The sequence below is a fragment of the Protopterus annectens genome, chromosome 2.part1, assembly GCF_019279795.1.
Source record: "Protopterus annectens isolate FY-2018-M chromosome 2.part1, PAN1.0, whole genome shotgun sequence".
Taxonomy (NCBI): Eukaryota; Metazoa; Chordata; order Ceratodontiformes; family Protopteridae; genus Protopterus; species Protopterus annectens.
The window spans coordinates 1,141,746,165-1,141,773,386 of NC_056729.1; the positions used below are offsets into that span (position 1 = coordinate 1,141,746,165).

Here is a 27,222-nt window from a genome sequence, read left to right on the forward strand (position 1 = left end):
GAGGATAAGTTGGGCTTTGGTAAGGTAATTTTCAACGTCAGAGAATGCTAGTTGAGTTGTTTGCAGGAGGGGTGGGAATGTTTTGTGCAGCACAGATTAAGGTAGTGTCATCTGCATATTGAATTATAGATGCATGCTGTGTGGAGGTGTGGAGGTCATTTGTGAAGACTGTGAATAGTAGTGGTCCTAAGATAGAACCCTGTGGGACTCCTATAGTTATGGGCAGCTGAGGAGAGAGAATTTTCCCATTTCACAGCTTGGTACCTGTCAGTTAAGTAGCTTTGGAACCAGGTAAGAGCGGAATTAGATAGATGATATTGGTTTAGTTTGTTTAGCAGGATTTGGTGTGAGACTGTCAAATGCTTTGGACGTATCCAAAAAAAGAGTTGACACTTGCAGGCCTTCATTTTTGAGACTGTTTACTGTGTCTGTGAAGCAGAGGAGAGCTGTAGTGGTACTATGGGCAGGTCTGAAACCATGCTGAGTAGGTGACAGTATGTTGCAGTCTAGGAGATAGTTTAGCATCTGGGTATGGATGCATTTTTCTAGGATTTTGGCCAGGGGGGAGAGTAAAGCAATGGGTCTGTAGTTATTAAGTTCAGTGGAGGTCCCGCCTTTATGTATGGGTGTAACATAGGATATTTTCCAGAGTTTGGGCACATAGTTTTCAACAATTAATCTGTTTATGAGAGTGGAGACTGGGATAGCAATAGCATCTGCTGTAAGTTTCAAGAAATAGCTGGGGAGTAGGTCGGCTGCTGTTGATGAGGTTTTTAGTTTGGAGAGCATGCTTTTGATTGAAGTGGTGGAAACTGTTTTGAGGGTAAAGCTTGTATTAGTGTTATTTGTGTTGGGGGGGATAGTGAGGAAGGAACTGTCCTGTGATACTAAGGATAGAATTAAGTTCACAAAGTGGGAGATGAATTGTGTTTCGATGGGAACTTTAGTGTCAGGGGTGGTTGGTTTGGGGGTAGCCTTTTGGGTGGATTTTAGTAGCTGGTTTACATTTTGCCAAATTTTTTGCGGGTTGTGTTGGTATTTAGTTTGTAATGTTGTGTAGTAGGATTTTTTGTCCAGCCTAATGCATTTTTTTGCACGGTTGCGCAGTTCTTGGTACTTAGTTAGGCTTTGTGTTTCTTTGTTTTTTTGATAGTAACGCCAGGCAGTGTGTCTGGACTTGAGGATTTGTTTGGTTTCTTTACTGAGCCAGGGGTTTGTAGAGTTTCTAACCTTGATTTTGCGCAATGGAGCGACAGTGTCTAGGTGTTGTAGAAATGTTTTGTTGAAATATATGCTACAGCCTGGTCAAGTGGGAGGGTTTTTAGGGGGGTCCAGTCACAGTTACACAGTAAAGTGTTGAGGACCTCAGGAGAGATTTTTTTTGTGTTTCTAGTGGATATATAGTTAGTGGTTTTGCATTTGCTTGTTCTACTACATATAAAGTATATTATGTTGTGGTCACTTAAGGTGTCTGGGAGACTGCCTGTGTGAGGGTACAATGTGGGGTTGCTAGTTAGGACCCAGTCAAGGATGGATTCCCTTTTAGATTTTTTATCACACCTAGTTGGAATTTGGACTAGCTGCTGGTAGCAATGGAGATTTATTAGATTACTTGGTGGTTCTGATATACAGGTGAACCAATCTAGGTTGAAGTCCCCCAGAATAAGGGTTTCTTGTGAGTATGTGGAAGAACACCAAGATAAGAAGTCTTCAAGGCTAGCAGGTGTATTACCAGGTGGAATATAGATCACAATTGTGGTGATGACCTTTTTAGGGTGAAGTTGAAGTTGTGAGATAAGTATGTCCCAATTATTGGGAGAGGGGGTAGGAGTTTGGTAATTGACGGACAGTTAAGTTGGACTTGTAGAGTAAGACAGTTCCACCCCCTTTACGAAGTGGTCTGTCTTGTCTAATGATATTGTAGCCGGTAGGGAGAACTTCTGAGTTAGCTATGATTTTATTTAGCCAGGTTTCTGTTAAAGCAACTATGTCTGGGGAGTAGTGTGCTATTGTGGCCTGGAGTTCAGGTATTTTATTTTTGATACTTCTAATATTAATATTTAGCATTAAAAGATGGTTGGTTTTGCTGCTGTTGTTGATTTGCCCAGGGATGAAGAAAGTGGGGTGTTATGTTCTGACATTTGTGTTTGAGCAGTTTGTGTTGGACAGGATGGATTTGGGCCTGAGTTGGGGTGGATATCCCCACTTATGGTGACCCTGGAGTTAAAATGGTTATACAGATGTTGGAGTTTGGTGAGGAGTGTGAGAAAGTATTGTGTTTTTTTGGAGTAGGAATGAGAGCATATGTGTTTAGTTCTGAATTGGTCCGTTATATAGTTCTTGAATAAGTGTGGACAGATATTATTATAATGTGTGGTGTCTGTGTATGAGAGTGCATAATGCAGTGTTGTGCTACTAAGTTTAGGGATATTGCTAGAGTGATAACTTGTGGTGTTGTAAAGAATTATGAGAAGACAGACTAGATGTAGTTGTGTGATAGTCATGGTTATAAAGTTTATGTTGTTCCTAGGTGGGGAGGGGGTCTGAATAGGAATTATAGGGTTGCACTATATGTGGATGGGGAAGTAGTGTGGGTGATGCAAAAAATGCCTAGTGGGAATGAATGCGATTGGGAGTATTTTGTGTGGAGCAAGTTGGTGTGGTTTAATGTGATATGACTTGAGGAGCTGTGATTGGTGGAGGTGATGTGAGGGTGAGCTGTGGGTGTGGCTATGATTACTATAAATGTAGAGGTAGTGGGGGTGGGAGGGAATAGGGGGCAGGGCAGGGGAGTGGAGAGAGCCCGAGCGTTAACGAGGGCGAACGGAGCAGGGCAGAGCCAACCAAGGCAAGAGAAAAAAGTAAGTATTACTTCACAAATCTGAACACTTTTAAAACAAATTCCTGAGGTCTAATGGCTTACCGGCTAGCAGAATGTAATTGCTGAAGAGCACTTGTGTCCTGGTGGGAGACTAGAAATTTAAAGATGGCGCCATGCTCGATGTTCTCCATTTTAAGGAGTGCCTCGAGTGAATGCATTTTGAGGTGTAGCCTTCTAACATTGAGTAGCATTACCTCAGATTTTGCTTGCTTGTACCTGTTACAGTGGTGAATTTGTTATTTGAACCTTGCCTAAAAAAGGCACTTTAGCAGTGGCAAGAGCCTTAGCCAGTATCTGGAATCTCAAGAGCGACAGGTGCAGGCCATCTCTGGCAAAGCATCGTGATCTGTCGATCATGTCATCCCAGGGAGACAGATACTGGATCCCCTTAGAGTGACTTAATCTTAATGAATTAATATTTTTGTATAATATTAACAATACATAATTTCTTTCTTATTCTCAATAGTTCACTCCATCAACTCTTCTTTGGCCTATCAGTTTTTGTGATTTTTGTGGACTGCTACATCCTTCTACAAAGGGGGGGGGGCATCCTCCCCTTGGGCCTGGCCTGGCCCCATTATAGGAATGTTTCCATAGCTTGAGGATTCTAAACTGTCATTTTTTTCCAGTCCTGGCACTAGTGCACCTAACAGTATTGGGCACTTGTTTATCCTGTGGATGGTGCGGTGGTAGCAGTGTCGCCTCACAGCAAGAGATTCTGTGGTTCAATTCTTGGCTGGAGTTCCTTCTGTGCGGAGTCTGCATGTCCTCCCTGCATTCGTGTGTGTTTTCTCCAGGTACTCTAGTTTCCTCCCACGTTACAAAGACATGCATCAGGAGCATTTCTTCCTGGGCCTCTTCTAAAAATTGGCTTTGTTCCAAGTCAAACTTTTCCGGTTAACAAATGATAAAAAAAATAAATCCTGGGTCTTGTGCACCCAGCTATCACTTTTAGTTTATGACATACTTCTGTTCATATTATATGCTGTATAAATACAGTATATATATCAGTGTCAGCTTGGTGAGATTTTGTGAAAAACAGGGTCCCGCAGATGAAGGTACTAACCAAGACCTGAAGATGAATTCAGTTTTAGCACTACTACACTCCTTTGCTTGCTGACTTTTCATCTCTCCATTAGGACCCCTTCCATGAGGGCCACCCAATGTTCTCGTAGCTGGAGACTCTGTCCATCAGTTGAAGAATGAATAAAAATGACAACATCAGATATAAAAGTTATGTACTCACCATTACTATGTATCTGTGTTGTCTATTTTCATTCTTCCTTTACTTCCTGCCCCCTTCCCCCTGACCTTTCATGTGGGAGTGACCTGATAGTAATATTGGAGCCTCTGTTCCTGTTTGAACCGCCGTCTTTTTCTTTGAATCACCTTTTATATTGGCTGCTGTTAGTCCATTTGCTTCTGGGACAGCAAACTCAGAGGTGTATTACAGGGGTCTGAGGCATTATGTGTAAAGGAAGTAGCATGAGAGTCAGATCAGAGAGTCTAGGTGAAATGTGGTCAAGCTAGATCTCAGGTCGGATCAGAGACCCATCGGTTAAGGAAGAATGAAAATGGACAACACAGATGCATAGTTATGGTGAGTGCATAAGTTTTTTTTTTTGTTTGTTTTTTTTTTTTGTTATAGAACATGCAGCATTTTAAGGTAAGTAGGGCTTATGAGCAAATTAGGTGGGCCAAGTGGCTGTTATGAATTGACAAATCATTATTTCTCTCTCTGATCCAAAATTTCTTTAGAAGAGGTGTAATAGCTGCTAGTTCAAATATCTGTTAGATTTCTGTGTCGTATTTTGTGATATGCAGTCTAACTTTTCTTATTTTTCAGGTTACCGTGCATTTATGAAAGCCAAGGATGGCGAAATGTGCTTAGCTATGGAATATGGAGGAGAGAAGTCACTGAATGATCTCATAGAAGAGAGACGTGAAAAGAAAGGTGGACCTTTCCCCGCTGCAGATATCCTAAAAGTTGCGCTGAATGTAGCAAAAGGTTTGCAGGTACATCATTTTCTTAAACTTTGAAAAGTTGATTACTTGAAGACCCTTTAAAAAAAAAAACATATTTACTAAGCAGTTCAGTAATCCCTATTTCTTCGTGACCGTGAAAGCTGCAGAGGTATAGGGGCACTATAGTGGTAAATCTGCCTCCTGGGCAAATTACATTGATGATGTTCTTCGTGTTTCACTTTTGCAGTCATCACATTTGGGGTATCCCTGCCAGGGTAGTCCTCGGCCAGCCCGAATACCACAGGCTTAGTATTTCTGCGTCAGTTGTTGTCACTTCAGGACTAACGTCAGGTCGTCAGTAGTATGAAGTAAGGAAGCCAACGCCATTACATCAGTCTTTATTGCCATGGAGCCCAAAGCAGAAGCAGTTCGCACGAGTGCTGGTTGGCCGCTACCAGAGTTTCATCTACCAAATTGAAGTTGAAGTCTTCTAAAACGAAGTACCCTGTTGGGGATCCTTTTTTCTTGCACTAATCGATGTCAGAAAAAGTTAATAATTGTCTCGGCTGTGGGAAGCAAATACCATACCGAGACTTTCATTCTTACTGCATCACTTGTTTAGGCCCATACCACGATGTCCCCCATTGTCACTTCTGTGCTTTGTTCAACGCCATAACTATCTGTCATCGGGCCCTTATTGTAGCTAGATATTTTCGCTTACAATCCTCCAATTCCGATACAGCTTCGGTAAACCATCCGACAGCAGATCTTCCGAAAAAAAGTAAAGATAAAGACAGAGACAGACTGCACAGGTCCAAACCTAGCGATGATGCTTCCGTTAAGCTAGTCGTCAGTTCTCCGGTCCTCAGTGAGGCACTTTCGCAGCCCCTGATGCCCACTTCTGTGGATTCGCAGGCCACTACCAAGACCCTTTCGGAGTCCGGTATGCCACAAAACTCTTCTTTGACTAAGGATCCTGCGGTTGTCTCTACCTTGGATGGGTCCAGAGCCGCTGAGCAGCTACCGGCTTCCAAGGAAGTCCTTCCCACTACTGATTCTCAACACAGACGTCTTCTTTTACAACTACCATTCTTTCGAAAACGACTGAGTTTCTTAGGCCCAGGGTACGAACCACACTCAAGAAATCAACGACCCAATGTCGGGCACCTGCTTCCTTGCCTCAGTCTCAAATGCTAAAAATGGAGGAAGACCTCATCATGCTGATCAGGGAAAGCCAAGCTTCCCCCTTCAAAAGGAAAAGAGATCTGTCCCCTGTAGTTTTGTCTGAACATGAGTCAGATGTCTCTGATGTATTTGAATATGAAGACATGCAACCCCTCTCTACTTATGAGGATTCCATCACTTCAGCCTCTCCTCCAGAGGAATTTTCCTTTGGGAAACACTTCATACCTTAAGGGAGCATTCCCAATGGGAGAGTCAAGACTACCCTTAGTCTAAAAAGAGACTCTGGAATTCTTAGATCTTCCACAGCACAGAGTCCCTGACTCGGACAAATTTCTTTTTAAAAATCCTACTGCTGACCCTGAGGTAATTTCTCAAGGGCCTAAAGGAATTAAAGCAACCTCTGCTAAGAATCCTACCCCCTCAGGTAGGGATTCCTGAGCACTAGACAGATGGTGTTACCATGGATTTAAGGGGTCAAACCATACCCAGAGCCCTTAGTCAACATTATACTGTTTACATACCCTTTTAAACATATGAAAATATCAAAAGTATCACTCTGTAAATTGTGGAAGAAATTTACTGACCTTTGTTGCTTGTGGAAGAAATTTATTGACTTTGTTGCTTCTGGGATTCGGTTACTCCCTTCCCCATTACCTCCATGACTCTGGCGAAGAGTCAGCATTTCCTTTTCATGTTGCCTCTGCCTCTCATTTTTCTCAGCTTTCAGACATCTGTCTCTCTGCTAATTCTGCTTTGACGTCCAAATGCCACTGTCTGTTGATTCTATTTCCAAATGCTTGGCCTCCAGTTTTTCTCTCTAATATAGACAGTTGTTTAAGTTTTCTGTGGAAAGGCTGAGCTGTCCCATTTTTTGAGAGCTGTACATCCACAAGGTCAATTGGGTTGTTGTCCTGGTTGCTGGTTTGTGATGCAGCTGTGGCTAAGGCTGAATTAATTTCTGCTTTAGTCAGGTTGGCATGCACCAGTCCTTTTGCCTGGCACATCTCAGCCCATCTCAGCCAACTGGCTCTCTTGTCAACTTGCCATACTCCTCTGCTGACCTCCTCGCCTGCTCTCCCTCACTAAGCTAACAAAAAATAAATAAAATTGTTGTGATCTCAAAATCTGAATGTTCATTGTGTGGCTGATTGAGAATACAAACACCTTCTTCAGGGACCATTGTTTACAGGCTGCACAAATTCAGTATCCACACCACTGAATCCCAGTATGTGATGTGGTGATCCCATCACTACCACCAATACATGTGACACCCCACCACTGGCCCAGTAATCAAGAAGCCTCAGTTCTCACCAGTGGAGGATGTACAGTAGGAGGATGACAGGTACGTACACAGTATGTCCAGATGCAGTTCTCTGTATCAAGTGCAATTTCCCTTAAGAGCACACAAAGACCACAGTTAGTCTGGGGCTGGTTTCTCCCTCATTCTCCAGATCCCCAGTAAAGACTACCCACTGCCACAGCTATAGAGTTGAGATCTCAGCTGAGTGCCCAAGCTGAGACCTCCAGCACCCTCTCTGTCCCAACCAGTGCTTCATGTCCCTTCCCAAGTAGCTGACAGAAACACTCTTGGAGATTTGTTTTATATATATACACACACACACACACACACCTGGAAAAGGCTGGCATAGGTTTACTAGCTATGCCTCCTTCTGCCCAGACTATAAGGTAGTTATTACTGCCACCAGCCAGTTCTTTATCAACTACTTTAAGCCTCTTAACAAAGGGTGTCCAATATTACTGTGTAATGTTACTAGTAATAAAAATGGTAGTTTGAAGAAGAGTAAGGAAATTAGGAGTGGGCCTTCACAGTGTCCCCAAACAAATATGCAATTACTCCCAGAACTTAAATATCTCTAGACAGATAAGCCACAATAATAGGTTTAAATATATTTAATAATAAAAAAGAACAAGAAAATACTCTGTATATATTAAGAGTAGCATCAAAGTTCAAAATTACAGGAAATATTTAAAACAGCATTTCGGGACAGTCTCAATAATGAAAAAGATTTGCACTAGGTTTTGCTATATTCCTGATTATATCTAAGAAAATTACTATACCCTAGTACACTTATGAATATACCCTAGAACACTTTAAGGAGCAAGGCAGATATGGTGAGTGGATCTTGATGTTGTCAGGTCAAAGGCAAAATACAGAATGCTGTATTTCTCTCTCTCTCTCTCTCTCAGAGTTCTTTAATATCTGAAATGTTACTGCTAGAATAGCTTGCAGAATGACATAATTTCTTGTCATCTCGACTCTTTCCCGGGTAAAACCCCCCACTGCTGGAATCTGGCAGTATTTAGCATCTACCTGTGAAAATACCCAGACAAGGGCTTTTGCTCAGATATGTGCAGCTGTTGGAAGTCATAAAACACTTCCACATCTAAAGCCTAGTAATTATTTCCCCTTCAAGATGATAAAGAGAGTTCCGTAGTATAGACATCTTGTCTCTTGCTGTCCTAAAGTAATTTAATTTCAGATATTTTTCTGAAGTTTTGCTAGTTAACCTCCTGTATTCCAGATTCCCCTGTTAAAGTATATACATTTAAACAGTTACAATAGTGTAGGTACATTTCTGTTCTGTTCCAGTAGGGGTACACTGCGTTTACATTTCAAACAGCACTTTGTAAAATACCTCTTCAGCACACGTATATACAAACCATCTTATATGACATCCAGCTTTAATACATTTGTAACACAAACATCTTATATGAATCATGTTGATATTCACAAATGACATACAATTATTTACAAAATTCCAGTTAGCTGTGCTGGCAGTGTACCTCCTTTGTCACACTTATCCACTGCTGCATTCTTTACTCTTTGAGATATCCTGCCAGGGATAGTAGAATGTCTGGCCAGCATAGCAAAGCCTTTACATCTTCCAGGTGCTGTATGTTAGATGTACGTCTTTTGTGCAAGGGGTAAGTTACACATGTGACATACAAGCACCTAATCCTCAGGTCTTCTTTGCCCCCAGCCCAAACACTACTTTTGAATTCGATCTGCAAGCCATTGATTGAGTTGGTTCCACTACCAAGCCTTCTACAGATCATTTCTCTATTGGGGTCTCTTCCTTTCTTTTTACTAATGTCTTAGTTTACATGTCATCCAGGAAGGAAAATTGAGTGTGGGAGGCAGATTCCCCATAAAGATAAACACAAACAGTGCCTTTTTTGTTTGGATGCTGCACATGACCATACACAGTGTGAGGTTTATCAGATGACTGCGGAGTGTCTTGGGGCAAACATCTGTCATCTCTTTCCATTTATTTGGAGAACCATTGGTTGAAACTTTTAGCACAGGGTACCATGGCTGAATCTGGCTGCCCTGACGTTCAGATGCCATATAAAATGATACCCACATGAACTGATCCTGCTGCTGTCCAGCCTCCACTGGACATCTACTTTGGGTTAGATGTAGAACCTGAGGACCATCCTGTGCTGTTGTCTGTCCCCTCTGCCACAACCATGTTGGAGGCCGACATGAAGCTGCCTTCTCACACATCCACTCATACACCTGGTGCAGATGTGGAGGAGGGACCATAGCTGATTATTTTAAATGGACCCAGGGGGATTCCGCAAATACTTTTTAGGCAACCTATGCCTGGTACCCTCATTGCATCCCCCCATTTATCTGATCCTGCTTCAGTTCCTTGATCTTACATTCTTTCCAAATGCCCTAAGGACTCTGAAATCTCTGAAGAGTCAGACTTTGGTGAGGAGTCATTGGCTTACTCCTCTCTGATCAATTTTTTTGCTTACCCTATGGTCTGAAGAAGAGGATTCACTTTTCTCCTGACTCTCCTATGGTGAAATTGTCTTTTGAGGGCAAAGTGATTTGTTAAATGGGACTATTTCCAGGATTCTGACGTTCAAAAAAAGATACTGTGTACTTTTGGAAATAGATTCTCTTTGGCCATCTGCAGTTCCTCCATTGAAGCTTCTTAGGCCACTGACTGTCAACCTCCTGCACCTAAGAAGCCAAACAGGTTCTGTAAAGTTCCTGAGGCTCAGCTTTTTGTATATAAAGCCCTTCCTCTGACCCTGCTATTTCTGTAGCCACTGATAAACCATCAAAGGTTTGCTGTCTTCTAAGCTTTTACCTTCTGGTAAGGACAATCTTGCCATGTACATGTATGGTTAAAAAAAAAAAGTATATACCTTTGCTACCTTAGTCTTCAGGGCTATTAATTACCAGACCTATATGACTAGGTATGTCCTGCCTCTTCTCTCCCAACTTGGGGAATTCTGGCTGACTTGTCTAACTCAGAGAGCAAGACGTCTGCAATTCTGTTTTGAGCTTGGTTTCTCAAGTGGCTCTTCATTCTAATAAATGTAGCTATGATGCTGCTGATGCCTCCTCTTGGGCAGTTGCATCTGTTATGAGGGAGTATTCTGGCTTACACCTCATGAGAGTCAAATTATTGGATTCATCCTTTACCAGAATCTCTTTGGCACTGCTGTGACTGAATTATTTAAGACCCTTCAGGATAAGGGTAAAGTTATGCAGGATTTGAAACAAATCTATATCTTTCAAAGACCTATTTTGTTTGTAGGCACCCTAAACAGCCTTCTAGGGGCAAGAGGGCTTCTAGGAGAGTTTTTCCAGACCAGCCTTCTCACAGGGTGCTAAGAGTCCGACACCTTCTTTCCCTGACAAATCTGCTTATATTTGAAGTTCAGCCACTTATACTTCTCGGCCAGATTCTTCAGTCCCTCAAGTTGACTCTTTTCCTGTTTGGTAATATAACCACAGATGCTTGGGGTCTGCCCATTATCCAAAATACTTATTTTTATGGCTTGGAAGACCCTTCTTTCATTCTCAAGCTTTCCCCAGCCTCCTCCTTGTCAGCTCCCACATTTTCCTTTGGTTCTACAGGATCCGGTGGTTAAGGAAACTGATCAACCCGTCCCCTCATGTCTCAGCAAGAAACATACTTTTTATTCCAGGATGTTTCTGGTTCCCTGGAAGGAGAAGTTGTAGAGGGCCATTCTAGACCTGTCTTTTCTCACCATCTTTCTCAAAATTGCTTCTTTCAGGATGTTGTCTGTTTGGACACACATCCCTCTGTTACTTTTTCAAGCCTTTCTGATATCCCTGGACTTGAAACACACTTAGCTGTCTTCAGGACATGTTTTCATTTCTCTGTTTATTCCTCTCATTATCTCTGCTTTACCTTTTGCTCTTTCTACAGCTCCAAGGGTCTTTACCCAATGTCTGGCCCTGTGGTAGCCTTCTTGAATGACCTTTTGATTCAAGCCCCCTCACAACAGCTCCTGTTTCAGGATCTACACTTCACTGTGCTTCTTCAGCACAGTGAGGAGTTCACACTTGTCTTAAAAAGTCTGTGTTGTCTAAGTTCTTACACAACTGTACTTTCTTTAGCATGCATTTTGCTTACTGTGTAAGTTGTCATACGGTCTAACAGTCATTCACAGTCTTTCTTTCTCATTTTGTTGACCTTGTTTATGACTGTATTAAATGCCCTGCAAGTATTCTCAGCCTATCCTTGATTTTCAGCATAGACCACTCAGTGGAAGAAATAGATTAGATTTGTCTAATGTGTCCTCCTTGCCCAGTTTTTTTCTGGTTTGTATCTTCTCACTTCTGGAATCCAGATAGTCAGTAGACCTGACCTCAAGGATTAATTGGCCTTGTTGCACCATTTATCATCTCTGCTAATTAGTGTGTGTGTAACATCTTTCTCAAAAAGTTCATCTGCTTGGAGACAGGTGTGCATCTGTGGCAAAGTATACAGAGATACTCTGCATCAAATACATAAAAACTGGAATCTCTTGATGTCACTTTCGTTTTGCCATTCGTATAATAAACATATTAATCCTTGGTGTAACTGTTGAAAATTGTTTTCAGAGGTTGTATTTTCTATTACATAACAATAGAAGGCTACACCAAACATCATCAATGGGAAGCTCACACTCTGCACCAAAAAAGCTAGATTTTCTGCACCCTTTTTGGTCTCCCTTTGTTGAAACCTCCCTCATTTAGGAGGCATTTAATTCTGTTCTGATATTCCTGTTCTACTAAGGACTTGAAGTCTGAGACGTGCTTCCCAACTCCTAGTCTGGTGGATGCAGCCATGGGTACTTGTCACATTTTCCATACTGGATTGGTTAGTCTCGAGTCTGCCAACCTAATAGTAGTAAGTGGCCCCTGAAGTTACTTAATTAAGGATTAGAGGCACTCAGGGCTGAAGCTTCATCTCCTAGGTACTCCTCTACAGTCCAGCTGAACTTTTCTGTCATAAGAGAGGAATTGCAGGGTGAACCTGCACTAGATCCATGGCCTGGTTGATTTTGGTAAGGTGCTTGCTTGACTCTTGCAGGGATCTAGAGTCTCTGATGTGGCATTTCACCCACAAGGACTATGGGTTAGATATCACCTGGGCCATAGCTGGTCTTTCTTTCTCTCACACAGCCTGTGGCACAAACACACACACAAAAATTGGCTTCACTTACCACAATTTCCAGTACTCTCAAATCACATACTTTGTCAGAGTTAGTGTTAATGTCTGCCTCCTCAGCTGGTGTCTCAGGTAGGTTGTGGAGATCTGCATTAACGAGATGGATGAAGCTTCTGAATCCTGTCTTCTTTTGGGTCAGTACTTCCTCTTGTGAAGTCATACAGGCTATAATTAACTGTAATTAATTTACTGATTTGTGCTGGAGGCAGATGAGTTTCCAGGCTAGCTGTTTTGTATTGTAGTTAAAATACTTGGTAGCAAGTCCACCCAAACATTGTTCTAAAGCCAGACTCCAAGCAGTTATAGTTACCGCTGCCCCCAGTCATACCTGTTGATATTGTGGACCAGCATTTCCCCACAACTTCTCTAGCTAGCCTGATTGATTGAGATGAGTATCTTGAGACAGTGTAAGAATTGTCTTATGCTGTCTGATGATCGACTGTTACTCAAACAGCATAACACAGTGTGTGATAGATGTAAATATATAATGTCATTGAAGGCAATGATCTCACACACAGTAAACTCGGACACCAAAATCATCAGCAGTACATCACACATCTCCAAGGCCATCAAAATACACATACTCCATAATATGCTGAGGTTCTAAGAGTAACTTGCTTAAACCTGACACCTCCAAAACACAGCATAGGCACCAAGCACACTCAGCAAATTGAGCCTACTTCCTCACATAATAGCACAAGGAGTTCTGAGCCCGTAAGGCAGTCATTAACCCAAACAAACATTCTTGTGGTAGGCGACTCCATTGTAAGGCATGCAGATGTGCCTCTTACCAGGCTGAACAAGGAAAGATTGACAGTTGCTTGTTTGGTGCCAGGACCCATCAGATCACACATGGCACTCAAGTCCTTGAACAACAAGTTTTACTATGGCTGTGTCATAGTTCATTCCAGTGTCAATGATGTGAGGTGCATCTCCCTGAACTTTATGAAGAGAGACATGATGGACTTCTCAAACTGTATCTCCAAGGCAGTTATGAGCCTAGCATTGAACAGTATTCTACCTTCTGCAAAGATGACACCACAATATGAGCAAACAATAGACTTCAATAATTGGCTTAGTTTTTTGTCATTCAAAGGAGCTCCAATTTTTATCACTCTGGGAGGATATGATTGACCGACCATGCTGCTTCTCCAGGGATGGTCTTCATCTGTCCGCTCTAGGGTTTCAAGTATTGGCAAAGACATTGTCTACCTCCATAGTGCCTTTTTTTATGCAATGCCAACCTGATAAACGTACCAGTATAACAAATCAAGCAAGGGAAAATATGAAGATGTTACTGATCACTGCTAGGATCCTAAACAAGAAACTCCGCACCCTACAAGCCCCTTTCACCCTGGAGAACATTGACATTTGTATAGTGACTGAAACTTCTTTTAAAATGGAGAGCACTCCAGCTGTGCAGGGTTATAATGCATTCCACACATTTACACCAGATACTGCAAAGGAGGGGAGAAAAGGTGTAGGTGTCCCAGTCTACATCCAGAAGAGACTCTCATCAAAGCTGGTAAAGCAGCATGATGTACTAGAGCCTGTTCATGTCTAAATAGGCATCAAAAAGATCCCATACCATATAAACTAGCTATAGAACTCTCTCTGTGACACAAGAAAGCTACAAGACCTATATACAGGAACTAAAATCACTCCATATTAAACCCAAAGCCATTCTCCTAGGTGATCTAAACAGTCTTAACTATAGACTGGGAAACCTACACCACCTCTAATGCAGTAGCACAAAGATTCCTGGACTTTGACTAATTGTTCCAGAGCATTTGTATTGACAAAGTACCCACTGATTGTAATAACATCTTGGATCTTGTCATTACTAATATGGGAGCATCTTGCACAACCCTTCCTTATCTTTCTCGCCTTTTGGTTCTAACCGTAAAGCATTATTTTTAAAATAAAACTGAAACCAGAGATCCCTTCCACTAAAAATACCTTTAGAAATGTATTTAAGACAAGCTATCTACTCTCAAGTAATATATTGCCAAGCTTAAATCCCCATCAAACCCAGTTAACTCCAATAACTATGCAAAAACGTAAACCAATGCATTATACCAGCACATGAACAACTGCATATATGCAGCTGTACTCCATAGAAGCAAGTGCAGGGAAAACCCCAGAAACAAACCCACATGGTGGAACCATAATATCAACAAGCTTTATAACAAAAGTACAATGAAAGAGCCTCGTCCTAAGGAAGCCACCTAAATAATTTTGAACAAAAGTAAGAAGAGTAATTCCTAGAATGTTAGAGTCCTTGCCATTGAAATAAACAAACAGCTCAGGAGCTTAATAAAATCCATCAAAGCCAAGTTTGAGGCTAAAGTAGCTTCCCAAGCCTCAGACAATTACAAAGCCTTTTTTTTAGTTACGTTTGTAATTTCAACAGCACAACACAGCAATGGGTTGAACTTATTGTGAATGATGATACCTATGCTGACAATGAAGGTAGCAAACCTACTGCCTAATAAATTTAGCTGTAACTTTATTCCTCTCTCTTCTCCATCTTTCCCTCAAGATATACCTGAAAGTGGCTCATGTCCAGCTGTCACACAAGACCTAGTCCTAAAAATGCCATCAGAAGTTAAAATACTACCTCTGTGGGTCCAGACAATATCCCTGGTTGCATCTTAAATAACATGAAGCACAATTTAGCCACACCTCTTAACAACACTATTCAATCTAGGCCTCCATACAGGTTTTGTACCAAGTGAATAGAGAACAGTTAGTCATTTCCCTACGTAATTGAGGACCATCCACAGACCCATAAGTCTGACCAGCATTGTATGCAAAACTGTGGAAAGACTTGTCATGGACCTAGTCAATCAGGACATAGGGAACCTCCAAATACTGGACCCATCTCAGTTTGGATTCATCAAGGACAGATCATGCTTACTCAAACTGGTGGATTTTTTTGAAAATGTCACTGAAGCAGTGGGTGAAGACAAAAACAGTACATCTCACGTACCTCGGCCTGGCCAAAGCTTTTGATGCTGGGACCTCTTCTGTTTGGTATCTACTTTTCTAAAGTAAAAGCCCTCGCCAAGGGGCTCTGGCTAACCATGTTTGTAGATAAAAGCTAGGCGCAGTCATTGAATCTCTAAATTACTTGGTCGTCCTGCAGGAAGGTTTGTCCCAATTAAATAACTAATGAAAAAAACATGGACTGAAACTGAATGCCAAAAAATGCATTATTGTATGCTCTAGGAAGTCATCTACCCCAGGGAACTACCACATTAACAATATTCCCCGAGTTGACCTAGTTCAGGATTTTGGAACTCGTGGATATTTACCTAAGGTTTTACCAACATGTGTTTATTGTTGTGAGAAAGTCCTTCTATACTGCATAATTTACAAATAAAGGGATTGTGTTTATATCTAGGGATGTCATCATTGGTCAAATGAGGGGCAAGTAAAGAGGGAGAATCTTTGAATATAATGCCCCCTCTGTCATTTATCTATCCAGACAAATGCAACAACTGGAGCACCCACAAAGATACCTTACTAAAAGGATTCAAGACCTAAACAACATATCCTACATGGACTGTCTCAAAGCACTGTCACTATACTTTGTATTCTACAGACTGCTAGAAGGTGACCTGTGTCTGGCATATGAGGCATCCTCGGACCCATTACTGATGGATTTACTGCACATCAGCAAGTCAAAACGAATCAGCAGAAAAGTTTGAAGGAAAAGGAACATTTGGCAGAGGATGACACTGCTCTTGAACAGACAGCCCAGTCACATAAAATATCATACCAGTCCATATTTGAACACAGCTTTGATCTATGGATGGGAAACAGAAAATTAGCCCAGGACTGCCCCCAGTACAAGTGATGGACAGAGGCAGCTCCTAAATGCTTTGTCTCATGCATGGGCCCCCTCAAATTATGTATGGTATGATCCCAGTTATTCTCATTAAGGGTAATATATAATTGTCCACTGTAGGATGGGTAAGGCCAATCTAAACAAATGGAATACGTTATTTTGATCACAAAAAAGAGAAACTGAATTGGCTTTAAATGGCCCTCAAGGTACTTAACTGTGAACCTATGTAGTATATGGTGTGCTTTTATCCTTAGGCCAGGATGAGGCTAGAGGTGTAGTTTGTACCATGCCTCCTGGTCATCCTTCCTCTAGAGACTGCGTTTGTTTATATCTCAAAGTTTGGAGGAAGAGTTATTTTATTGTCCTATCAAAACCTTGTCTGGTCATCCCAAGGCTGACTTCTTGGGCTCAGAGAGCATTCAGAATTTGCTGAGCCTTTATCTGTTTGTTCTTCGTCTGAGTGGTTTCAGTGCCAGAATTACCATATTGGAGTTATAGTCAGCTTGCTGATATACAGTGGCTTTTTGAATCACCTTTGAAGTTCTTTTAGATTGCACTGAAGTCCAAGAAGATTATTCATCCTTCTTGCCTTGCCAGTGAGAGTTGAGAAGTGTTTGCTACTTTTCCCACTCCCAGTGAGATCACTGTAGTTCCATTATATTGGACGAGAAAATGTTTGCCACAAGTTGGGCTATGTATAAATGGGTGTGGTATCACACCATTGTAAAATAATACAATTGAACAGAAGTGGGATAAGAGTATATTCTCCTAATGGAAAGTCAGAATTGTGTCAAGATGTGGTCTTCAGAAATATTTGAAATATGAAAGAAAATCTGTAGAACGAAGAAAGGAGGATATACATCGATGAAGTACATGTTGTTTGTCTTTCGGTTTTTCCCGGTTAGGGGTTGCCACAGCGGAACTCTGGTCTGCTAATTATTGGTAGTAGAGTTTTACGGTGCCGAGGTGCCAGCTCGACGCCTAACCTTCAACGAAGGCACACCTATTCATGCATGTCTTTTGAACGTCACTCGACCGCGGGGAGGACATGCAGACTCCACACAGAAGGCACTCCAGCTGAGAATCGAATGGGAGAACCTCTTGCTGTGAGGTAACAACGCTACCGCTGCACCACCGTGGTAACCTCATCGATGAAGCACATGAGGGTCTGATAATCTAACATACAAAGTATTTCTTAGATTATATAGTACAAGATATTTATTGCAGAAACTAATCCAAACATATTCCATTTATCTCTTCCCTTCTTGAGAGATAGTTGATTTACTGTTTCCTATGTATTTTAGTAAGCTGTAGTAGTTGTGTATATTGTTCATTTATAGGTTTTTGGGAAGATGTCCTTCCATATCACTGTTGCAGTATTCTTCATCTAAGGGATTCCCTTTTTTAATTTCTCCAAGTCTTTTGGGTTTCTAATACAATGACGGGAATGGGCCCCATTCCTAAGTCAAAGTACGAATAAAGTTCATGAAATTAGTATTGTTTCACTCTTTGATGTTAGCCAAAAGTGCTCTTCGCAGCACCCGCAATTTGCCCAGTAATGATGACTCCTGCAATTCGTATGGTTGGTAACATATCTAAATACAATTGTAAATTCTTTTTTATAAGACCAGTTGCTCCTACTATTGGAACTGTCTGGGTATCTTTCTTCCACATGGCTCTCGTTTCTGGCTGCAGATCGAGGTATTTTATGACTTTGTGTCTCTCTTATATGCAAGACACTGTAGTCACTAGGTGTGGCGATTTCAATGATCAATGCTACTTCTGTCTTCATTTCTTGGACCACTATATCCAGTTTTCTAGCATCTGTCTTTTGGACTGTTGGTATTGGGTGATCCCATGTGATGTAAACTTCATCATTTTCTGTGATTCTCTGTGGCTCATGTTTCCAGTGTTTTTCAGCCAATTCGGTACCATAATGTCTGCACAATCTCCAGTCTCACAATCTCGCCACATTATAATGCCTTTCAGGATACAGTCCCTCTGCCATTAGAGAGTCGCAACCAGCAGTAAGGTGTGTGACCGTTTCCAGTTTGGTTCCACAAAACCTACATATGTCTGTTTCTCCCACATGTTCAATGGACTTAGTAAACCAGCGTGTACGTATCCCACTATCTTGGGCTGCCAATATTAACCTTTCATTTCTTGATGTAAATTCACCTCTCCTTAACCATTCCTGCATTTGTTCTTGATCAACATGAGGCTCTTCCAGAAGTTTTCTATACTTGCAACTATATTTGTTTTTTTTCCACATTTCATGCCTTCTCATCTGGTCCTTCACCTTATATTCTTTCTTTTGTTTTTTAGCACATTCAGTTGCTGCCTGGTTTTATCCACTTCTGGTTTGATTTCCATTCCTGCTTGACATCGATATGCCTCTGCTAAATTAAGCAAATATGTTATCTTAGATTTATTCTCCTCATGTTTCAAAACTTTCACCACGTTTGGATCTTGTGAGGTCAGTAGATGCGTGGAATCCCACGATTGCAGATCTGTACATGTAATCAATTTCAAGGAGGCCCATCCCTCCTTCAGAACAGGGAATATATAATCTTGGTATACACTGATTTTTATAAAATCAGTTGGTGAGCATGAAGCATCCTTGTTTTAATATCCAATCTATCCAACACTTTTTGGAGCCAGTCAATCACTCCAAAACTAAGTTAGGACAGGAAGAGCAAATTGATTTATAGCTTGAATCTTGTTCCTAGGTGTCAATACTGTTTTCAGGATTAATTTAAGTTTTGTAAAGTACTCCTTACTAAGCTTTATTTGCATTTGTTCATGTTTTATTGCTGACCCTTCATCAATTCCCAAGTATTTATACACCCCCTCTTGCTCAAGTTCTTTTATATCACATTCTTGTCCCAAACTGATGTTTTCCTGGTGCTGCAGTTTTCCTTTTTTAAAGGTTGCTTTTGCACATTTATCAAGACCAAATGACATTCCAGTATCATTTGAAAAAGTTTTGACAACCTGCAGCTGTGCTTTCAGTTCCTCATCTAATGAGCTATACAATTTTAAATCATCGACAGAGAAGATAAGTCATTAGATTTTGTTGTTTTCTAGAAGCCAAATTATAGCCATGACCTAAGATGTTAAGTAAGCAGATTAATGGCAAGGAAAAATAGCAACGGTGGCAGGGAGTCACCCTAGAATATCCCCCTTTGGATTTTTATCCCTGGGATAATAATCTGGCCTTTATCATGGCTTAATTGCAAAGTGGTCTGCCACTGATTCATGGTTACTGTAATGTAATTAATCAGTGTAGGATGTACCTTACACATTTTTAAGCACTCTTTTATCCATGAATGTGGGATACTATCAAATGCTTTTTTATAGTCAATCCATGCCATACTTAGGTTCTTCCCCTTTCTTACATTTCTCCACTATAACTTTATTTAACAACAAACGACAAATGATCCAGCATACAACATCCATGATAAAACAAAGAGATTCCCTGTCAAGAGTAACCCAGTATATCATAGCCTTAGGAATATATAGACATTGTATGTCTCAAGTATGCTCCCCGCATAAGGAGTAGGGCAAAAAGGTGACATGGATGTACATACCTGCCGCCTGTCTGAGCACCATCGTTTATCATCAGTGTGAACGATCTTTCTTCTGTGCTGGTTATCGAGATTCATTTCAGATAAGTGCCCCATTGGGGTTGCTACTTATCTATTTTTACTTTTCTTTTGGTGGGTTTACATGTCACCCAGAAAAGGAAAATGTTAGTGTGGGAGACAGATCCCCCATAAAGATCATCACAAGCAGTGTCTCTCTTGATGTTCATCATGTTTCACTGTTGCAGTCATTACACTTGGGTTATCTTGCTGGCAGGCTACCCGCAGTTGGCCTGAATTCCAAAGTCCTGGTCCGGCGTCAGTTGCTGTCACCTCTTCCCTGACATCAGTGCACCAGGGGTATAAAATATGCAGCCGACGCCATTTTCTCCAGTCTTTCTTGCCGCGTGGTGCCCGAAGCAAAAGCAGTTCGCAAGTGCCGGTTGGCCGACTCCTGAGATTTTCGAAATTGAATTACAGATTTGAAGTCTTCAATAAAGCTAAGTACCCCATTGGGGAAACTTTTTTTCTTGCTCCAGACCGATGTCAGAAAAAGTTAACAATTGTATTTCTTGTGGGAAGCAAATACCTCATAAGAATTTTCATTCTTACTGTATTCCTTGCCTAGGCCCTGACCACAACGTTGCTAGTTGTTGGCACTATTAAGCGTCGGTACAATTTTGCATTTCATTACTTTGGCCGTAGGTTTAACTATATAATGCCATCAGAACAGCCGATGACCGGAGTTCATAAAAAGCGCAAGGATAAAGAAAAGGACAGGCATCCAAGGTCCAAAACAGACGGCAAAACCTTTTCTAAGCCAGTCGCCGGTTCTCAGTGAGGCGCTTTTGCAGCCCCTGACACCCGCTACCTCAGAGCCACAGGCAGCCTCCAACTCCCACGTGGAGACAACTAGGCCTCTGGATACTCAAGGTATTGGGCCTTCGGAAACTAATCCCTCAGATGGGTCTGGAGCCGCTGAGCAGGCATCGGCTCCTGAGGGTGTTTTCAGACCTTCACAGCTTTATATCAAACCAACTTCAGCATCCAAGACAAAGACTAAAACAGCTTTAAAGATAAGGAAACCTGTACAGCATTCTCCAGGACAGACTTCCATGCCTGATGGCCGAAGACCTAATTACTTTGATCAGGGGTTCCCATCCCCCTCCTGATAAGCGGCCTAGGCAAGACACTGAATATGATTCCTCTGATCAGGTTTCCATGTCCTCTGACTCCTGTTCAGAACAGGGATATTTTATTCCTCCCTATGAGGATTCTGATGCTGAAGAATCTATTCCTTCAGCTTTTCCTCCTGAGGATTATTCCTTTGGGGAAACCCTGCATACCATGAGGGAGCATTTCCACTGGGAGAGCCAAGATTATTCAGAAACTAAGAAAAGGCTCAGAGACTTTATTCTACTACCTCAGCACAGTCCTCTTGCTATTCAACCTGTTCTAGACATTGTAGATGTATTTTCAGAGTCCGGACTGTCTCCCGACTCTCTACCTCCTGCACCTGTTAAGCCAGACAGATACTACAGGGTTCCAGATTCTCATAAATTTCTAAACAAAAATCCTGCTGCTGACCCAGAAACTATATCTCAGGGTCCCAAAGGGGTCAAGGCCTCTACTGCAAAAAACCCTGTCCCCTCAGATAGGGATTCAAGAGCACTGAACAGATGGGGGAAAAAATTTTACACTTCTGCTACCTTGGCTGTAAGGGCTTTAAATTGTCGGTTTCGTATGCTTAAATACCAGCAATAGTTAATGTCACTGTTAAAGCAGAAAATGTTGACAAATTCTGAATGCTCTGAGAACAAGGAAATGCAGGATTTATTGCATGCAGCTGAACAAGTGGGAAAGCATACTTTGCAATGTGGTTTTGATTCACTGGAGGCCTCTTGCAGGGCCGCAGTTACAGGTTCTGTCATTAGAAGGCATGCTTGGTTAAAGGAAAATGGAAACTCAAACAAACTTCTGAACCACACAAAAAGAAACAAATGGCCTGGAAGCTCCCAAAAGGAATCCTAGAAACGAACCAAAATACAATGCAGCAAGTCTATCAGCCAGATAATAATCCAAATAGTCGAAGTCAAATAAAAGTCTCTGTAAAAAGCCACCAATTTATTTAAGCCTTAAAAATATAGCTTTTCGTCAGTCCCAAGACCATCTTCTTCAGAAATAGTTAAATGTATCTACACCAAGTTACAAAATGGCCACCTTGACCTTTAAACTCTTACATCTTACATCAGTCTTGGGACTGACGAAAAGCTATATTTTTAAGGCTTAAATAAATTGGTGGCTTTTTACAGAGACTTTTATTTGACTTCGACTATTTGGATTATTATCTGGCTGATAGACTTGCTGCATTGCATTTTGGTTCGTTTCTAGGATTCCTTTTGGGAGCTTCCAGGCCGTTTGTTTCTTTTTGTGTGGTTCAGATGCTTGGTTAAAGGAACAGAATCTGCCTGATCATGTTAAAGCAAAATTATTGGATGCTCCATTACAGCATGATACTTTGTTTGGTGTTAAGGCAGAAGAGGTGTTAAAGAAAATGGAGGATAAAGCTAAATCAATGCAGACAGTAAAGGATTTCTTACAGGTGCAGCCACCCAGATTTAGCAGGAACTGGCCTTCTAAGAATTGGTCCTTTCCAGTGTCAGGCCACAAAGAGGCAGATACAGATGCCCTAGAGGCAGACAACATCCCCAGGGCTCATACAGGCCCAAACAATGGGGTGCTTCTACCTGCAAAAGCGGAGAAGACAAATCACAGCCTTATAGGAAACAGTCCCAATGAATTCCCTCTGCCATTGCCAAGCACTTATATTTTGGCAGCACACTTAGGGGGAAAGCTAGCACTTTTTTCACAAAATTGACACATGATCACCCAGGACAAATGGGTCTTAAATATAGTCTATCAGGGCTACAAGTTACACTTTCACACCCTTCCAAAGGCAAAAGGTATGCTAGACCTGCCACACAATCAATGGTCAGAGGCACAAAAACAAGTTTAGTCTCTCATGGACACCAGGGCTATTCAGCCAGTGCCACAACAAGAGCAGGGACAAGGATTTTACTCAAGACTTTTCTTAGTACTAAGAAAGGACAAAGCCTGGAGACCAATTCTGGACCTGTCTATTCTAAATACTTTTCTGGGCGTTCCAAAATTCAAAATGTTGACTCTGCAGCATCTTCTGCCCATGCTGGGCAAGAAGGCTTGGCTTGTAACTTTGGACCTCAAAGAGGCATACCTGCATGTCCCAGTCAGACAATCTTGCAGAAGATACCTCAGTTTCATAGCTGGCTCAATGCACTTCCATTTCTCTGCACTGCCCTTTGGCTTATCTACTGCGCCCAGGGTCTTCACAAAATGCCTGGCACCAGTAATTGCATTCTGCAGACAAAGAGGAATTCAAATATATCCCTACTTGGACGACTGCCTCATTCAAGCAGAGACCAAAGACATTCTACTAAAGCATCTGGCGTTTTTAAAAAGATTACTAATTTGCCTAGGGTACACAGTCAACGAGAAGAAATCAAAACTAGTACCCTCTCAGGAGATAATATTCCTGGGTGCAAGCTTAAGTACAACTGCCCACAGATGGCTTATCTCACACCAGACAAAGGCAACTGACTTCTTACTTTGAAAGCATGGCAACAAAGACACAGTTATCTGCAAGTAAAATTCTGCAGACTCTGGGCTACATCACATCCTGCATTCTACTAATTCCATATGCAAAACTGCATATGAGGAAACTACAATGGTACCTAAAAAAGTGTTTGGACTCAACATTGCCACAGCCTGGAAACATTAATTACTCTCATTCCCTGCCTGCAACAGGTTTCGATGGTGGGCACAGGCCTGTCACCACAACAAGGGACAGCCATTCACTTTACCCACAGCCAGGCAGACACTAACAACAGATGCATCAGATTATGCCTGGGGGGGGGGACATGGCAGGAAAATGTATTCAGGGCGCATGGCCCACAAGCCAAATGCATCTTCATATCTATCAAAAGAGATGCTAGCTGTACAGAATGCTCTGACAGCCTTCAAGGACCTACTTCATCCAGGACAACTGCTGATAAAGACGGAAAATACTACAGTCATGTGGTACATAAACAAGCAAGGAGGCACACATTCCTACCCCCTCTGCAGACAACCCATGACTTTGTGGAACACAGCATTGATTTATCAAGTACACATGCAAGCACAAGTTCTGCCAGGAAAGACAAATACGTTGGGAGAGAAACTAAGCAGAAATCTCATGGATCCTCATGAGTGGAAACTAGATCCACAAATCTTCAGCGTGATAACAGGGAAATGGGGATGCCCAGATATAGATCTATTTGTCTCCCCTCAACTGCCAGCTACAGAGATTCTGCAGTCGGACTTATCACAAACAAGCATGGAAAGTGGACGCCCTTTTATTCAGCTGGAAATCCCTTACAGTATATGCCTTCCCCCCTCTGCCTCTCCTCCCTAAGGTACTCCAAAAGGTCAGACGAGAAGCCAAAAATTATCCTGATTGCCCCAGACTGGCCATGCCAGCACTGGTACCCAATCCTAAAGAGCTTGTCTCAAGACCCAGCCTAAACATTACCTCAAATCCCATTTGCTGACCCAACAAAACAATCCGATCCTGCACACCAAACTCAGAACCCTAAATCTGGTTGCATGGTGGATAATGTAACCATTCAGAACACACCTCGCTCTAAAGCAGTTATGGGTGTTATTTTGGAGGCCAGGAGGCCCAGCACCAGAAAATCTTATGCAGAAAAATGGAAGAGATTCTGTGCTTGGAACCAGGCACAAGGAATTGACAAGCTTGTACCAAATATTCCTCAGATTTTACAATACCTAACAGATGCTGGACAAAGGCCTATCCTTCTCATCAATTAAGATCCATGCCTCTGCCATTTCAGCTCATTACAATACGGACCCACCTATTTTTTCTCATCCACTGCTAAGGTAGTATCTCAGAGGGGCCAAAAACATAAGACCTCCAAGGAGAGCTCCAATACCTGCATGGGACCTCCATTTTGTCTTGGAAAAACTCACACTGCCTCCTTTTGAGCCAGCCATTACAGCTGAGATAAAAATATTTATCATGGAAAACAGCTCTTCTCCTAGCAATAACTTCAGCAAGAAGAGTCTGAGTTACAGGCACTAATGGCTGTGGAACCTTTTATTATTTTTCAACCGGACAGGGTTTCTCTAAGGACAAACCCAGTATTTATGCCTAAGGTAGTGTCCAGTGTGGCTCTTAACCAAACCATACAGTTGCCTACCTTTTATCCAAACCCGCAGAATAAGGGGAGACACTTCTGCATTTTTTGGACATACACAGACAGATACGCTTTTACTTGGACAAAACTAAAGCTTTCAGAAAGACTGAGCAACTCTTAGTGACATATGCTGCAGGATCGCAAGCAAAAGCTATTTCAAAGCAGACTATTTCAAAATGGATAGGCCACTGCATTCGTTTCTGCTATTCACAACATGGCATATCAGTGCCTAAGGGCATTGGGCCACATTCTACCAGAGCAGCAGCCACTTCAGCAGCCTTCCTTAGAGGAGTACCAACCAAGGACATTTTGGAGGCTGCAACCTGGACTTCAGTGCACACTTTTACAAAGCACTACCACTTACCTCTTTACTCTAAATCCAGAGCAGGCTTTGCCACTGCAGTTCTGCACGGCCTCATAGCCAGTCCTAATTCTGTTTAGGCCCAGCCACCCAACCTCGGCTTTGGGATTCAACCCAAGTGTAATGACTACAACAGTGAAACACTATGAACATAGTGCAGTTGTGTACCTACCATAAATGTAGATGTTCGAGTGTATTCACTGTTGCAGTCCAGGTAACCCTCCCACCATCCCCCTTTCATTGCTGGGACTTATCTGTACTTCTCTATTCTATACAACCTATGTGGTGTATTTGCTTGTAGATGAAGGTTATGTGCATACTTTTTTATAATCAGAATTTTTTAGCCTACCCTTTTGGGGGCACCTGACATCTGGGGCAAGAAAAACTGAAGAAAATGGCATCGGCTGCATCTTTTATACTCCAGTGCACTGACGTCAGGGAAGAGGCGACAGCAACCGACACCAGACCAGGACTTTGGAATTCAGGCCGACTGCAGGTAGCCTACCAGCAGGATAACTCAAGCGTAATGACTGCAACAGTGAATACACTCAAACATCTACATTTATGGGAAGTACACAACTGTACTTTTGGGTGCTTTTCATGACCATGCACAGTTTCTATCTGCTGAATGTTTGTCCCTAAGACGGTATGTAGTGGTCTCGTCTCCTTGCCAATTTACCTGGAGAACTATCATCTTAAATTGTTGGCACAAGGTGCTATGGCAGAATTTTCTCATCCCGAAAGGTCAGCCCCCTGCCAAGAAAAAGGCCAAAAACCTCTGGTCTGTATTGGCTACTGTCCCACCTCCTCCAGACATCTCTCTCAAGGTCTGGTGAACACCCAGAAGATCACCCAGTTGTCTGATTCCTCTGCCACAACCCTGGCAGAAGCCAGGATGGATCCACCTTCTCACATAGATGGTCTGCAGACATCCACTCCAGATATTGAGGGGGAACTTCAGCTATTTCTGAGGGACCGAGGGGGATACTGCAACTCCTAGTTTGGGAGCAGATTCCTTCTATGTTGGTTGAATGTCAGCAAGGGTCTAAACTTCCTAGGATTTTTAAGGCAGAGACGTTCCTCAAAAGTAAAAAAGAAACAAGCATATTTCCCCTTCTGCTAAAGATCCCCAACATGAATGGAAGAATTTTGTCCAGGGGTTGTTTAATGCGTTAATGGCATTAAAGCCTCCTCAGGGAGTTTTTCTGCTTGCTCCTCCTTGGTCATCTACTCCCCTTAAGTTGCCCAGAAAGCAGGAGTCTTCTGAAGAGGATTTGGATTCTGGGGAAGTCTTTAGCATATTCTTGTCAAATCCCTTCTCCCTTGGATTATGGTCTGAGCAAGAAGAATACATTAGTCCAGACTCTCTCTTTAGAAGAACTTTCCTTCAGGGACACTATTTCTTGGATGATGGAATATTTCAAATTGGACTGCTGTCAGGTTTCTGATATTCAAAAAAGGTTTTATGAACTCCACCAGATGGAGTCTCCTAAACCCTCTACTGTACCTCCAGTTTTGGCTGCCCTTTCAGATACATTTTCAGCAGCATTCGGTAGCCCCTGATTCTCAGCTTCCAGCCCCAAAAGAAACTTAACA

The 27,222-nt window shown here is 42.0% G+C and overlaps 1 protein-coding gene across 5 annotated transcripts in view; it reads left to right on the forward strand.

Annotated features, from left to right (window-relative positions):
* The window catches only part of PBK (PDZ binding kinase), a 1,262,077-nt gene that overhangs the window by 705,184 nt on the left and 529,671 nt on the right, over positions 1-27,222 (forward strand). For all 5 annotated transcript variants that reach the window (XM_044062673.1, XM_044062674.1, XM_044062676.1 and 2 more), the window contains one exon: positions 4,728-4,897. In XM_044062673.1, coding sequence (XP_043918608.1) covers positions 4,728-4,897 — 170 coding nt within the window. The remainder of the gene's footprint in view (positions 1-4,727; positions 4,898-27,222) is intronic.